Genomic DNA, 16416 nt, shown 5'->3' on the forward strand with positions numbered 1-16416 from the left:
CTCAATATTGCATAGCATACAATAATGGATTCTTCTCATTAGATGTGAACAGTGTTTTGGTTGCAGGTGATTTTGGGAGTTATGAGCTTAACTATAAACTCCAACATACTATAAAAACACTTTCATCTACTGGATCCTAAAGCTTATACCCTTCAACATCAATATCATAATCAATAAAGATGCACTTCTCTGCCTTATTCTCTAACTTTGATTTCGTCTCTCTAGGAACATGTGTATATGCCTCACAACCAAATACTTGAAGATGTCTCAATGAATGATTTTGTATCAACCACACCTCCATAAGTATCATACCAAAAATAATTGATCTAGGAGATTTGTTGATCAAACAATAGGTAATGGTGAAAACTTTGGCTCCACTAAACATAATCCTATCCCTCTCCATCAATGCCTTGTTCATCCTCTTTGCAACTCGATTTTGTTGAGGGGTATATGGTGTTTTCTTGTGTCTCTCAATCCCATGTTCTCTAAAAAACTTGTCAAAATATACTAAACAAAAGTCACCACCGTTATCAATCCTTAAACAATTTACGTATTTGCAAGTCTAATTCTCAACAAAAGCTTGAAAAAATTTTAAATAACTAAAGACTTAATATTTTATCATGTCCTATTATAATCATCAATGAATAATACAAAATAAAAAAGATTAAAAATCAAATGAATTTCTAAAAGAACAAAAGTATTAGAATCTATCAAGTCCAAGACCGCAAAAGATTTTTAAGAACTAGAAATAAAACTAGACACAACTTGCTTTCCATTTATGGAATATTCACAAAAATTAAACTCAATATTACAATCATTCATTTCCTCAATGAGGTTTTTACTTTATAGGGTTATAAGGCCCTTCTCACCAATATGACCAAGTATTTGGTTCCATAACATTATTTTCTTAGAACTTTCATTATCAAATAATAAGTACATTAGCTAACCAAAAAGCACAACCATTAGAAGTAGATGCAACTATTCTTTTTGCTATTGGTTCCAAAATGGTAAAGATGAATACTCTAAATTTATCTTATTTGAAAGAAATATTATGCAAATCAAAACATCAAACTATACATGCATCTATCTTAAACAGAATAATCAAAACACTCTTAGCAAGCACCATAGCCCATCTAGTCATATTGTGTTATCCATTCAAGAAAATAACATGCACACCAACATCTTTCAACTTACTTATAAATAATAGGTTATGTGCCAAATTAAGGATAAAGTAAGCACCACAGATCTCCTTCACTCGTCCATCATGTTGTTTAACCATAGGTATTGCATATGCAACCACAACATATCCCTTTTCGACACCACCCCACAAGACTCTTGATTAAAGGGAACTTTATACTCGACTGGAAAGGCAATGAACAGACATGACTCTTATCAAGAAGGTCAAATTCAAAACCAAGGGGTGCGATATCCCTCAACTCTATCTTATCAAATTTTACATGATAAACCCAATCTCATATGTGCGTGAGGGCATCCAAAGATGTAGATATTTAATGCAAGCGCCTCAAATATGTATCTTCAACAAGCGGGCACCATTCGCAAAAATGGCTACAAGGCAAGACCTGCAAGGCAGTTGAGGTATCTACCTCAAAGATAGGCAAATATTCCAGCATTACTAGGTAATAGGCCCAGAAAATAACGTTGCTCTGATACCATGTTGTTTAACCACAGGTATCGCATGTGCAACCACAGCATGTCCTTTTTCAACATCACCCCACAAGACTCTCGATCAAAAGGAACTATATACTCGGCTAAGGCAAGACAATGAACATGCATGACTCTTATCGGGAGGGTCAAAGTCAAAACCAAGGGGTGCGATAATAATCCAAAAGTTTAACTAGAATAAACACAAGTTTTAATATAAAGTAATTATAACAACTAATACAGTAGACTAGGGGAAAGATATCTCTTCTGCTATAATATCAACACATCAAGGAATTGGATCAGAACTTCTACAACCAATAATTCTCATATGACATTCATCATGCAAGTACATTGTTCCATCGTCAAACTCTTCATACTTTGTGAATCAATGTCAATGTGAGGTCATGCATGAATAGATGCACCAAATTCTATCAACCACGCATCTATTGATGCATGCTTTTTCAAGGCAACAACAAACACTTCTCCATCATCTCAAAATGATTTATGAGTCAAACTTTGAGTTACTTTTCATTTTATTCCTCTCCTCCTTGCGGAAGAGATCGGGTTTATTGTAGTTTATTAGACTTTCTAAGAGACATAGATCTTCCATGAGATTTGGATCTAGGCTTATCCTGCTTCTTATCCTTCTTCATTCGTTTATGTTTATATCTACCACAAATTGCAAGAGCCTTCTTAGTCATTTCAAAAAATATATTTAGATCTCTTCAAATAGTAATGATGCAACTACACCATACATCTTAAAGGTGGTAATCATACTATGACAAGGTGGTCCAATGAATTTAACAAAGAACATAGAAAACCCATGTGTGAATCCTACTCCATTTAATGATCAATGAAGTTTAACTAGGTAAACATCATAAGCTATTCAAGTGATCTACAACAAACCCTTCATCTTCAAAGAGTACAACTTCTCCCTCAAGAACAACTTACTTACTATGGATTTAGCTTAATCAATTTAATTAAGTTTATTCCATTATTTTTTGGTTGCAATTTCTTCATAGAAATTCATTACATGAAGTCAACCAAACAGATTCTTATTAGACCCTTAGCATTTTGATCCATCATATACAAGTCTTCATTTTTCATGCCTACAAGTTTTGTTTCAGATAAATAAACCCATAGGTCTCTATCAACCAACATATCCTCCATCTCAAGTTTCCACAACTCAAAGTTGCGTCCCTTGAAATTTTCCATCTCTATTCTCCTAGATGTGCTAGCTAACTCCTCTTTGCAATAAAGGTTTCAAAATACTCTATGCAAGTTCCCACTTAAATGAATATTAATTTTAAAAACCCCCTACCCAACAATTAGAACTAAAACCCATTAGGCTATGATACCAGCTAAAAGGAAGCAAAGTACGTGGAACACACTTTCTACACCAATTTAATGAGGAAATTTATACCAAAAAACAAAAATTAAGAACTATATTAATGAAGATACACAATTTAGGGAAGATCAAATAACATCACATGCAAGTATAAAACTCACAACACAATATATATACATGTAGACAAAACCCTCTCACGAGGAAAAAAAAATTCACACTCTAAAAACCTATTCAATGTATTGCAAATTAAAAAAGGGAACTTATGAACACTTGCAAAGAAATTTTCTTCTAGGAATTCACTGTGTCAACTTCTGAAGTATTTCCAATAATGTTCAACAACATAGCAATACATGAAAATGAACAACTTACAAAGTATTTTGCAAGCATAGAACTTATAGATAATTACAAGCATAAAAGAAAGTTCTAGAGAAAGATACAAGACGTGGGTTTCCAAATCCCATGGCACAATTTCCAATATCTCTTAGCATGCAAATGAAACCTGGAAAATATCTCTATCACCTCTTTAAAACCTCCAATATTGGGAGCTCCATTTTTTCTTGAAATAGATATGGCAAATGCTCTTACACATCTTACAACAATTTTAGAATTTGTCATAACTAACAACACTTACAATTGTAAGAGAATCTATCATAACTAGCTATTAATAGTTGATTATCTTACATCTTGTGATAACTCAATTTGGGTGTCTATGTTCCCCATGCAAGATGCTTCACAACACTTGTCCAACTTGTCATAGAATGTGATTCTTATGTGTTATAATATGTCATAGGAACCTATCATGGAATATTGATTTACACACATTTCAAGATGACAATACAAGGCAAAGAATATCTACCACAAAAATGGGATGCCTATAGTCTCATGTGGGGAAAATGAATCCTTGTCACCTTTTGTCACTTGCAAGCACAATAAAAACTCACTAAGTCATGTCATACTAGATGGTAAAATAGGATGAGCAATAAAATGCAACATAGGCATAAAGTAAATATACTAAATAAATACTAAGAAACAACAAGAAAGAAACACCTTAATAACCAACAAATGCTTCCATTAATGTTTAAGGATATGTTTGTGTGGGATCATATTCACCCATATAGGTGGTGAGAATCCTCTCTTTGATTTTAAGCTATGTTGACTTGGTGTCAAATAGACAACATTTATAACACATTCTCTCTTTTGACTAAATGGTTGTTGATAAAAAGAAACTAGATCATATTAAGATTTGATCTTGAAGTGATTTCAAATGATTTCAACATGTTAGAAAAAAATTAATTGGTTTCCTTGGTTCATGTGTTGTTTGTCTCCCTTGTTTTCAGAAGTGTAAGTGAACACTTGTCATGGGGTGGTGTCATTTCAGCTCTCCTCTTGGTAGAAGAACAAGTAGGGTATGTGGGTAATGTTTCCATTTGTCCTTCATGTCCTTGGACTCATGTTGGAGTCCCTTGTAGGCCTCTTATCTTGTGGATAGCATCTTCTTCATTAGTTAGTGTTGGACATTGGATGTGGATTTCTCTCTTAGTCTCCTAGTTGTTTTTAGTCATTGTCTATTCATGTTTGATTTTTTCTTCTTTATTGAATAGTGTGTTAGAGATTCGATGTGGATGTCTCTCTTGAGCTCCTAGTTATATTCAATCATTTTGGAGTATCTTTTCTTTCTTTTTTTGGTGTCCTAAGCATTGTACTTGGGTATGAGACTTAGAAGCAGTCATCTATTTAGTATATAGCTAGGACTATAACACAAAAAATAGGAGTATAGAGTAAAAATATGACTATAACGATTTTTAAACTCTAGTGCATGTTTTGGACATGTGTAGTTCTAGTATGTCAATGCATCTTTGGAACACCAAACCAAGGTGCGTTAGTGTCCTTTTAGTGTGCTAGTGCCCTCTCTAGCTGTTAGTACTTCTTTTGGGTGCCATAGTCCTATGACACATTGTCATCTTCTTTTCCGTTAGCCAACATATACTCAACCATTTTGGGGGGAACTTTAGTTATTAAACGTGTTCCCCTTATCTTGGTGAGTCTTCCCATGTTGACACTTGGTTGAATTGTGTCATTGGTTGGAATTTATTCCATCTTTTACATTAAGAAGCATGCATGTGTATGAAATCAACTTGTTCGTTTTCTTATTATTATAAGGTATGTACATCATAGTACTGCAACCTCTTGTGGAGATTTATCACTTGTGTTTAGATGTTGTTTGAGTACTACACGAGAGGATTGGAGATGGTTGTCACCCTTGTCCCACTTCTTGTTCAAGAAACTAGTAGTTGTACTGTCCAATCGAGATTTACTACATCCAACTTTCCCCATTGTTTATATAGGTTTCCTTTGGTGTTATGACTGTTGTCCTATATGCATAGGGTGTTGTATTGAGGTAGATAGTTCCCTCATCCTATCCTTATGTTTGTTCATGAGAGAGCACAGTCACATGTTAGTACTTTATCATTATTGTAGTGTCATTCCACACTCTTGTAGGTTCATCATGGTGGTTTCATTCATGATTGGTAAGCATTCAATTGTGTCAACTTGCTTGGAGCAATAGTGAGGTTACTCATGTTGTTAGTATCATTGTGTCATTGTGATTGACATGACATTAGAGTGCACCTATTCAATACAACATTTCATTGTCATATATATGATATAATGTTCACTTGTACATCATTCCTCATAAATCTTTTTTATCCTATTTTTTCCATACACTTATAATTTTTATTGCCTCCCCTTTGTATCTTACATTCTATGTCCTAATTATATTTGAGTAGAATTGTATAAAAGGATGCGTCTCTTGTACCTAATATGCCTTTTAGATTTGTTGGTAGTCAACTAAGTACGTTGCATTTCCTTTGCAATGGTTTTGGATTGTAAGCTCAGCTTTGTCCTACCAAGGATAACTATGTAGCCTCCATAATCGTATGAAGGATTAAAAAGTTGGGTAGCTATTACAAATCCTTGGAGTTATCAAGGCATTTATTTTTCTTGAGAAAGAGCGTTATGAACATTGGAATGTTGTCAGCATGTATCTACTTATTCTGTCGCAATGTACTTCACTGTAACCTCCAAAATGATAACACTTATCGTAATCAAGTAGGAAAGAAGATTCCAAACTCTTAGAATTTATGGAACTACATAAAGGGCACTAGTAGAATTGAAAAAGGAAAAAGGAAAGAAGATAAGATTGTTGTCATTTGTATGGGCATTTGAATAGCGCCCTAATATTTTCCTAAAACTTGTGATGTTCAAGAAGGTTGTTTCCCCCTCAAAAAATGTTGTAATGTTTGTCCTCCTTTGTAGCAAGTAAGAAGAAATCCATGGATTGCTAAATTATAGCATCAATTGCAACATGCTTTGTGTATCACAGTGCAAAATAACACAAACAAAGATCTCATAAAGGACCAAAAAATAATGATATTCAATTGTAAGCTTTCGTGAGACCAAAACCTCCATTAATAACAGGGGTATGATCCAAATGGATTTCAAAGTGATTAATGATATTGTATAGTCATGAATAGATAAGAGAAATATAAACAAAAAAATGAATTTAGATGCAACGAAAAATTAAAAATAAAAATCTGAGGAAACAAAGAAAAAATCCTACAAAGACTACAACACGGTTGCATTATCACTCTAGAGTACAAGATGGGTGCTTTTGGTAGCATCTAGAACTGCATTAAACTAAATAGATGTTTAAACATGGGCCTCCCACTTTCTCTTATCTAAGTTGTCACTTTCCAAGAAAAAAGTAACATGTTTATTTCTAACATGGGTACTTTACCATCTAGGACTCTATCAAATAACAAAGATGTTTAAACGTGGGCTTCCCACTTTCTCTTATCTAATTTGTCACTCTCCAAGAAGAGAGTAACATGTTTATTTGGTGTTTCCATCAAGGGGAAGTGAAAATTGGCATGAAGGAAGAGCAAACATGCATTGTCTGTTCAATTTTTCGAAAAGGAGATGGAAGGTCAAACATCTCTTTATTTCTTAAAGTTTTAGACATCTACAAATATAGAATGTAAACTTCAATATGAGCAAGCCAGTGAAGACAATTACGTGTAGTATCTTCCTCAAACACGAAAGAAAAATTATATGTTGTTTAGTCTATTTTATTAGTAGTTTACTCAAAGTAGAAGAGTAGTTGCCTCTTCTTTCCACTCAATATTAAGGTATTTTTCCCAACTCATATAGTGTGCAATGTTTGTAGCACTTTATTTTGTAAGTAACACAATAATAAGAGCATTCATTAATGGTTATCTCTTCATTGTTTTAAGTAGCATGACAAACATTTGAATTTTGTAATTTCTATAAACATATAACTTAAAACTTTATGAATTATTGTTTAAGGCTATTCACATGAAGAACAATATATTGGCTCAATAATGCCTCAATGGCCTAGTTTTTTAACAATACCTCCTCTTTTTCCACACAAAAATGTAGACGTGACCGCTTAGGATCTTATAGACTTGAATGAAATTGATCCATGCAAATAATGGTCTATGTTAGATGACGACACCCTCATCTTTACAAAAGACATGATTGCTGATTTTGAATGGCAAAGCTGTAATGGGTGTAACTACAACAAAAACAAAAGACATTGGATTGAATAACATCATTATAGATGATGTTGAACACAAGGCAAAGGACTCATTCTCATCCAATTCAAAGATGGAAGCTGCAATCGATTGCAAGGCATAAACCTTTGACACAATTTTTTATTAGAATGAGAAGAAAAAAATGTAAATTGTTATAACGTGTATGAATGTACAATTTATTATGATGATTTTCAAATGAATCATGATAAATTCATAATATATATCATATTTATTTATTAGTTGTTATATTCCCATGATGAAGTAATATAATACTAATTTTGTATTCAAATCTAATAGAAAACGCTTACCTAACATTTTATAAATTCATTTGATACATTTTGTAATTGTATCTTGCATAAAATTTATTACTCTTGAGGGAAAAAAAAAATTCAAGTTGTGGTCACCAAATTTGAGTCTGTCAAGCCTGAGTTTGCGACGTATAATTCAAATGATTATCAATGTTATTCACTTAATGATATTAGCAAAGCTATAGAACCTTCTTATACTTATGTATAATATTCACTTCCAAAGTCATCAATGTCCACTGATGAAATTTTATAAAACCTAGCGCGTGGACAGAGAATATCTATAGTTGTATACAAGTTGTTCCACCAATGCACAAAAAGTGCACATATTGCACAACATGTTCAAAATATTATTGGCTTCTGCTGCTAGTACATGGTGTGATTTTAGCCAATACTCATGGAAATGAGGATCTTCCCTTCCAGAATGCTACAAAATGTTAGCTACTCTACCAACCTAAGCACTTCATGATAAGTGTGACAGAATCAACTCTTTATAAATGTACAATTGCTCAACGTTTCTTATACCACCATCTGCACAAAACGGTAGTGTCTTTTTTAAATTTAGAAGTGTCGCTCGGAATTTGTTATGGCATCAAGGGAATTTTGTTGACATCATTGCTTGCATTTTGCACTGTAAACAATCAGTTTTGGGATCTGATTCAATCTTGTGATCTAAAGTCCATTGTTAGTCTGACAAAGGAAAGCATGCAGTTAAAAGCTTCAAACGTTGGACCTTCGTATGCAAAATGCACTTCACATATTCGAGAACCACAAGCTTACATGGCAACATGAAGATTTGTGGCAAATGAGATTAAACACCGTGAAGTTTGCAGTCCTTTATTCGATTAGAAGAGGACTAAAATGGTATTCGTCAATCTGGTTTTATCTGACGATTAGAGATTTTTCCAATGACACCAAAAGTGCTTTTAGCATTCTTCAAGAAATGTTTAAACCCTCGGAAAGAATACCTGACAATGACTCACTGGGAAAAGCTTTTGTACTGTCGTAATTCTTGCCCCTCCAGATAACAATTTGTTGATCCAAGAAAATAAGGAGGACGCATGGTACTAAATCCTGCACTCAAAAATGATAATAAACTTGTAAGAAGCTGCTCGAACAGTTTCACAATGAAATGCAGCACATGAATAAAGGCATCAGTGGGTCTAACATACTTTCTTTCATGTGGATTAAGGCATAAAAGAACACAAATGGACCGCCTTTAAATGAAAATTTGAAACACAGACAAAGTGCTAACACATAAAAAAGGACCGCGTAAAAAATTACCCTAATCTTTACACCAATCTTCTTATAATCACTTGTTTCCATGCCTGTACAATCTATCCTTAAAACTTCATTCTGCACAAAAGCGTCTCTTACTTTCTGCACAAGACGTACATAGCAACCATTTTGTGCTGCATACAATAAAAAAAATAAGAAATCACCAAAAAATTCAAAGCAAATAAAGCAAACATATACTCCACAAAATGAACACAGACAATAAATACTCACTAAGCTTTGTCAAAGCTGGTGCATTCAGACCTCTATTTCTTAAGTCCTTGGTTTCTTCAAATGTTAAACCATCAACAACATTGTTGATCAATCTCGGATAAATGGGCTCATGAGGTCTCCATAACATTAGAGGAATAACAGGCCTTTGTTTGGGGTCATAATGCCTACCTCTATACAGTATAAGAATGTTAGTCCTGCGAGAAATTATCTTCCCACCAGTTTTGTCCTGTAAAATACAAGCATAAATGCATAATTATTTTTACAGATGAAACAATGATACCAGTTTTCAAATAAGAATTAGAAGCAGGTGAATTTGGATTTTCCAATCATCAGTTGATAATTCATTGTTTAACCAGTAACAAATACTTCTGATCAATCAATTAGCTGAAAATATCCCTTCACTTTGCTTGTTCTAATTAAGAAATCATATATATTGCTGATATTTTTTCATTAACAAAAACTTTAGGATTTGAAATCATACGTCAAGTAAAATTTAACATTTAACTAGGTTTTCCTTTCATCAATTGATAATTCAGCATTTAAACAGCCTGATTCTCTCTGATCAATCAGTTAGCTGAAAATATTCTTTGAACTTTGCTCAGTCATCTTTTGAAAACATTTCATTCTCTGCTGACATATTTAAATTAACAGAACTTTTAGGATTTGGAATCGTATGTTAAGAGAATAGTTAATACTTTCCCAAGTGAAGAAAGATGCACTAGGAATTTTTTCACACTGACGTGCAACTGAAGGGCAAGGGACTTAAAGTGGAGTGGGGTCCAATACATGGGATAGTAGTTAAGCAAAATGAGCCCTTTAGTGGAGCATTAAAAATGTCATGTCAATACTTATCTGCAAAAATATTCCCTTAAATTTAAAAGAGCAATCAACTATGTGATGCCACACCAGCGCAACAATAAACATGACTTAGTGCACAACTATCGGTCATACTGTTTTTTCAGACTATTTTGGACACCTCAACAAACAAGTAGCTGACATGGCATCATATTTGACCATGTGGACTCAAAAACAAACTTTTTAAGTAGAGGACTTGACAAGTAAGTTACCGTACAAAATTGAGAGTGATTTGAAATATCCACATAGGATTTTGATAGTCGCGAAGCTAGACTGCGCCACTATAGGTCCTGTTGTGAGGTTTTCACACATCGTCCCATTGCAAATGGGGAACCCCACTTTTTTCTTGGTAGCCTAGTTGTTTTAGCTTAGTCGTCTAGCTTGGCGATAGTTTGAGTCTTTAGCATTTGCTTATGAGAGGGTTTGGTTTCTCAAGTGGTTACGCAACAATCAGGTCTCTCGAGGGGCTAGTTTGGAGCTCACTCAGCTTATGATAAGAGACAAGATCTTCATGGAGGGGTGATTCACAATGCAACCCATAGGCTATGTCATGAGATAGGTTTTATGAATGATGAGCAACTCTCAAGCAAGTAGAAGCGCTTCAAGGACTGGATGAGGAAAAAAGGAATCCATTAAGACCTAGGTGGATGAAGAATGGATATCAAAAAATTTACAAGTGTGGATGAGAGTAAAGTGCCTTGAGTGCTCAAAATCCATGACCTCAACGAGTCCACGACTTGGGGGTCTTGAGTGCTCAAATTCCATGACCTCTAGGTATCCACGACTTGAGGGTCTTGAGGGCTAGTTTTATCCATGAGTTGCACTATCAGTTTTATCCATCGAGATAAGTGAGTTGGAATGAGCAAGTTTATCCATGTCTTCATGATCAAATGCAAAGATCTAAGACTTAAGAGGTGTGAATTTATCCTTGTGTGCTCAAATTCCTTGACCTCGAGGAATCCACGACTTCGGTGAGATGATCAACCTCACAAGGATTGGGCAAAATACTAAGTTTGGTGACTTAATGCTCAAAATGATTTCAACAAGTAGAGATTACCTCCAATCAATCTTGCAACAACTTCCTTTACTTGGCGAAATCAATGAGTTGAACAAAAAAGGTGATATAGAGGGAAGTGAGCTATTTAGTATTTATCCATGAAGTGCTCAAATTCCATGACCTCAAGGAATTCACGACTTGAGGGTGAGGTGAAGTGAAAGTTGCACTATCAAGTTTGTCCTTAAAGATTTCTGAATGTGCAAGCAAAGTATTTTTAATGAGAAAGGCAAGAAGAGTTGAAGTGATCAACTTAATCAATGAGTTAGAAAGGTAGTTATCTTGAGGTAGATGAACGATTTGTCACGAGTGCTAAAATTCCTTGACCCCAGGGAATCCACAACTTGAAAGTCTAGAAGGTTATGTGAGATAAAAGTCGCCTCAATTAAATTCATCCTCGGATCTTCAAAATTTATAAACAAAGTGCTTTTAATGATGAAGATAAGTAAGAGCTGATGTGATTAACTTTATTCACAACTTGAAGGAAGTGAGTGCTCAATTTCTTTGACCCCAAGGAATCCACGACCTTAGGGTGGAGGATCAACATCTTTCCTTGAGTGCAAGAAATCCACAACCTTGTGGAGGTACGTGAAATATCCTATGTTTTAGCAAATGAACACCTAAGTGAAGCAAGAACGAAGAACAAGAAGAGATGTGAGAGTGAAAGAAATGAAGTTGAGATTGAATGATGAAAGAAGAAAACACAAGAATCATGAAGAAATCAAGGAAAACCCAAGAAAATTCCATAAGTTAAGGTGAAAGCGGGGAATCCATGACCTTTAGAGCTTAAGTGAGAACCTCAAATCAGATGAAGGAGTTGATCAAAGGATGTAAACTTTAAAATCAGACTCAGAATTCAGACCTGCACACCTGAAAATCAGAAATCAGAACATTTTAGAGTCTATATTAGATAACATGTTTTTGAAATCAAGATATATCTTGTGTATTTGATCCTATCCTTGTTTGTTTTGCAGGCAACTAAGGAACGGGGTGAAGGAACAGCCTGCAAGCATTTCAAGGAAACATTGCAACAAAGAGGGAAAGCTCTCCACAACACTTCAGCAAGGCAACAAAGATCAATCACCAATGCAAGGAGAAGGTCAAGTACATCAAGCATTGACGTTGTTGAGTATCAAGAGATATTGCTCAACCACAAGCACTTCTTTGTGATGATCTACCAGAGCAGCAAGCTGAGGTGGTGCCTAGTCATCACCAACCCAATCACATCATTCCAAGTCAAAGCATCCAAATTCAATGTACTTGACTCATCCAACGAGGATAACTACCACATGTGGAGGCACAACGTTTAATGTACCTAACCTCAACACTCATTGGTTGGCATTCATAAAAGGACATGCGTCCAATTCCATGTAATGACTCATTGGTCAAGGAGTTTGTTGTAACAAACCCTAATTAGGATTTTTATTGTAAAATCTTGACCATTGATTTGAGAATCAATTTGAACCTTTGAATTGTAAAGAGAGCTCTATATAAAGCTCAATCCTCTCATTCGTAAAGGTTAATAGTGGATCAATAGACAATAGTTAGCAGCAGGGTTTATATTAGTAAGATAGTAAGTAGAGTAGAGTAGGAGAAGACAGAAATTGTTGCCAAGGCATGTAAATGAACATACTTTTCATTGAATTTATAGTGGATAGTGGTTTTTCTTCTACATATTGCATGGTTTCTTGTTATATCCTCAAATTTAGATAAATTTCATTGATTGTGATGAAGAAGTGTGATGATATTTGATGAATCCTTCCGTTCATATCATTCACACCTTGTTGATTGCAAGTCGTTTTGCATGGTTAGCCTGAACCTAATTATTATTGTGGCTAAGTTCGATTGTGAATACTTCATTTGGATTGCCCTAGTATTGGGTGTTTGAAAGGATTGTTTACAATATGAAGATCTTTCACTACCTTAGTGTTGTGACCTTTTCACACATCGCCCCATTGCTAATGGGGACCCCCCTCTTTGCTAGCTTCCTGCATTGTTAGGTTAGGGTTTTGGCTGCTTAGTGGGCAATTTTGCGTTTCCCGTGCCCGAGTCTCGGAGTTTTGATCATGCCTAGTGTCGTCTAGGGTTTTTGAAGTGTTAGGATCAAGTTGCAAAAGATGATATTTTTAATGATCCTAAGTTTTGCTAAGTGTTAGACCTATTGAACGTTAACGTGGTTTTAAACACGCGCATCAATGATTTTAAAGTGCCAAGATATTCACAGACCTTTTGGAGTTGTTTTCTCGCTCCTAAGGTAATATTTAAGTTGGTTTCGCACTTTATTCCAATATTTTCCTAGCATTTCGCTCATATTTTTGGAAAATCAGTATAAGTCCAGTCAAATTTAAAGTCGCTGAGTGATTTTGAGTGGTTAAAATGATAAAATCCTAAGGGAAATTCATATTCCAAGGGTTAAAGGGTCAAGATCCATGCTAGAGGTGTTTTTCCCCTCACATTCCAGACTACCCAACCCGTTCCCTCACTCAAAATCCATACTACACATGGGTTTCCCCTGGAATCCATACTGGCCACTAATTTCCCCCACTGCTTATCCACACCTGGGTCGAATTTCCCCTGGAAATGCTAAAATTTGGCTAAGTGTCAGGATTTATCCAGACTGCCATCGAATTTCCCCTGGGAGTGTGGACTGAAGTGCGGACTGGAGTGCAAGGATAATTCCATGCCTGGGTCGATTTTCCACCAAGATTTTTGTGACAACTAAGTGAGGATTTTTGTCTAGATTTTTTTATCCAAATAGGGATCAATTTTCCCCTGAGCATTGTTGTAAGGATTTTTGTCCGGATTTTTATCCAAACAGGGATCGATTTTCCACTGGGAACATTATGAAGAGTTTTGAGTCTGGATTTTTATCCAAACTGAGGTTGAATTTCCACTAGGGAGGTATTTTTTCAAGTTAAGTGAGTTTTGAGTGTGGATTTCTGTCCAGACACACATCGAATTTCCCCTGGGGGGTGATTTTTGCAAAATGAGTGCATTTTTGTCTGGATTTTTGTCCAAACTCATATCGATTTTCCCTTGGGATGGTTTTTTTGTGCATTTTGATGAAATTGAGCATGGATTTTTGTCCAAGCATGGGTCGAATTTCCCCTATGGGGCAAATTTTGACACTTAAGTGATTTTTAAAGGGATTTCTCAATCCCAACCTATAGCGATTTTCCCCTGGAGGCTTTATTTTGGATTTAAATTGGAATATTTTAATAAAAGGCCCCATTTTGATTGCTTTTAAATAATTATTAAATGATTATTTAAAATTTAAAAGCAAATTTAATAACTTGCAATAATCATTAAATGTTTGAATCTTCTAGAAGCAAATTAGGGTTTCACCGAGCAAGTATTTATACAAGTGTTTTTTAATCCCACATTGCTTGTGTGGTGAAAGTGAAAGATGAAAGCAAGTATATGAGAAGAACTTCAGCATTATTTCATTATTATTTCTGCCAGGTGTCTCCATGAAAGCGATTTTTCTCCAAGATGGGCTAATTTTTTAGCAAGGCGTTTTTGTGAAGTGTGGGATTGAGGATTTATTTTCCTCCATTTTTTCCAGCTTGCTGATCTATCCTCCTTGACTGCCATTAAAGACCAGTTTCAGATTTTCGATTTTGCTAAGTTTGGCGATTTTTTCCAAATTTAGCAATTTTTGGTAAAAGTTGGCAAATTCATGATTGGAGACTTGGGCGATTTTTCCTCCACCATTTTTGCTGCTGTTCAGACCTTCATTGCTGCAGATTGCTGCCATTAACAACAATTTTCAGAATTTTGAAAATTTCAATTTTTGCTAAGGAAGGCAATTTTGTGTGTTTGGGGTATCCAACCCCAACTTGGGTGATTTTTCCAGATTGCTGCCATCCTTCATTGCTACAGATCTAAGCTGCCATTGACATCAAATTTTCAAGATTCCATTTTTGGCGCTAGACTTGGGGAAAATTCGATTTTGCTTGGGAGGTGTTTTGGTGCCATATTTTGATGATTTTCATGCATGTTTGGTGGCTGCCATCACTTCCGGCCTACTGATTCGCTTCAGATCTGAGGTCTGAAACTCCATTGTTAGGCGGTTGTCCTCAGAAATTTTTCATTTCCAACCACCTAACCAATTTTGGCGAATTTGCTTGGGGTTGTTTCCTTAGCAATTTTTCATCATTTTCAGGGATTTAAACCACTTTGCAAGGTGCTAGTTGTCTTCAGAATTTTGACCTCCATTGTTGACTACGGAAGGTGTCTTCAGACATTCATTGTGTGAAAACACAACCTTTTCACACTTTTCCTTAGTCACCACTTATCCGGTATACTCCTTTGCATTTTTTTAGCTTGCATATTTTCTAAGCATAAGGAGGTATAAATGAATTTTATGGAAGGCTTCCATGCCTTAGTGTTGTCACACTTCGAACATAATTGCTAAAATTTACCAAGTGTATGGATTATTTTCCTGACTCCATGCTCTAAATTAGCTAAATCTCTAGAAAGTCAGGAATTTTATTATAAGTATTTATTTTTATCCTAGGACTAACTTCCACCTTCGTACAGGTACGATGTCAAAATCAGGATACAAGGAAAGGAAAGAGCTGCTGAAGACGTTGGAGACTGGATTTTATCCAGAGTTTAAGATTTCATCCAGATGGAAGGAGATCACTGATACCAACATGCATTTCCTGGACTTTGACCAGATGCAGCGTCGGATGTTCGGATCCAGAGATCAGGTTCCTTCTCCAGCATATGCGAATATTATGAAGAGTGGCATTTTCCATACCATTGGGTTTCCACAATCCATAAAGTGCGGTGAGTTGATCCTGGAGTGTGCACGATGTTACGATCCACTCACAAGAATGATTAAGAGTCCCAAGGGCGTTGTCATCGCCTACCTTGCTCAGGATGCCATTGCTGAAGTATTCGGAATTCCACGCGGAACAGACATGAAGGATGTGACCAAGGAAGATTATGCAAACAGATACACGAAGAAGATGGGTGTATCCAAGAATTTAATTAATAAAGAGTGGATGATTGAACCTAGGAATCATCATTCCAAGGCTCCCAAGACACTTATGTGCGTAGATT

The 16416-nt window shown here is 35.4% G+C and overlaps 1 protein-coding gene across 5 annotated transcripts in view; it reads right to left on the minus strand.

The window, feature by feature from the left end:
• Positions 1-3656: 3656 nt before the first annotated feature.
• The window catches only part of LOC131048660 (CRS2-associated factor 2, mitochondrial), a 109140-nt gene continuing 96380 nt past the window's right edge, over positions 3657-16416 (minus strand). The window contains exons 3-7 of one of the 5 annotated variants that reach the window (XM_057982705.2): positions 9606-9663; positions 9438-9491; positions 9213-9340; positions 8897-9002; positions 3657-3927 (exon numbers count right to left, since the gene is read on the minus strand). In XM_057982705.2, the coding sequence (XP_057838688.1) occupies positions 3863-3927; positions 8897-9002; positions 9213-9340; positions 9438-9491; positions 9606-9663 (411 nt within the window). In that variant the 3' untranslated portion in view covers positions 3657-3862. Of the gene's footprint in view, positions 3928-8063; positions 9003-9212; positions 9341-9437; positions 9664-16416 lie in introns of those variants that run through there. The other 4 variants (XM_057982700.2, XM_057982701.2, XM_057982703.2 and 1 more) reach the window with 4 other exon arrangements.

Source organism: Cryptomeria japonica, chromosome 1 (genome assembly GCF_030272615.1).
Source record: "Cryptomeria japonica chromosome 1, Sugi_1.0, whole genome shotgun sequence".
NCBI lineage: Eukaryota > Viridiplantae > Streptophyta > Pinopsida > Cupressales > Cupressaceae > Cryptomeria > Cryptomeria japonica.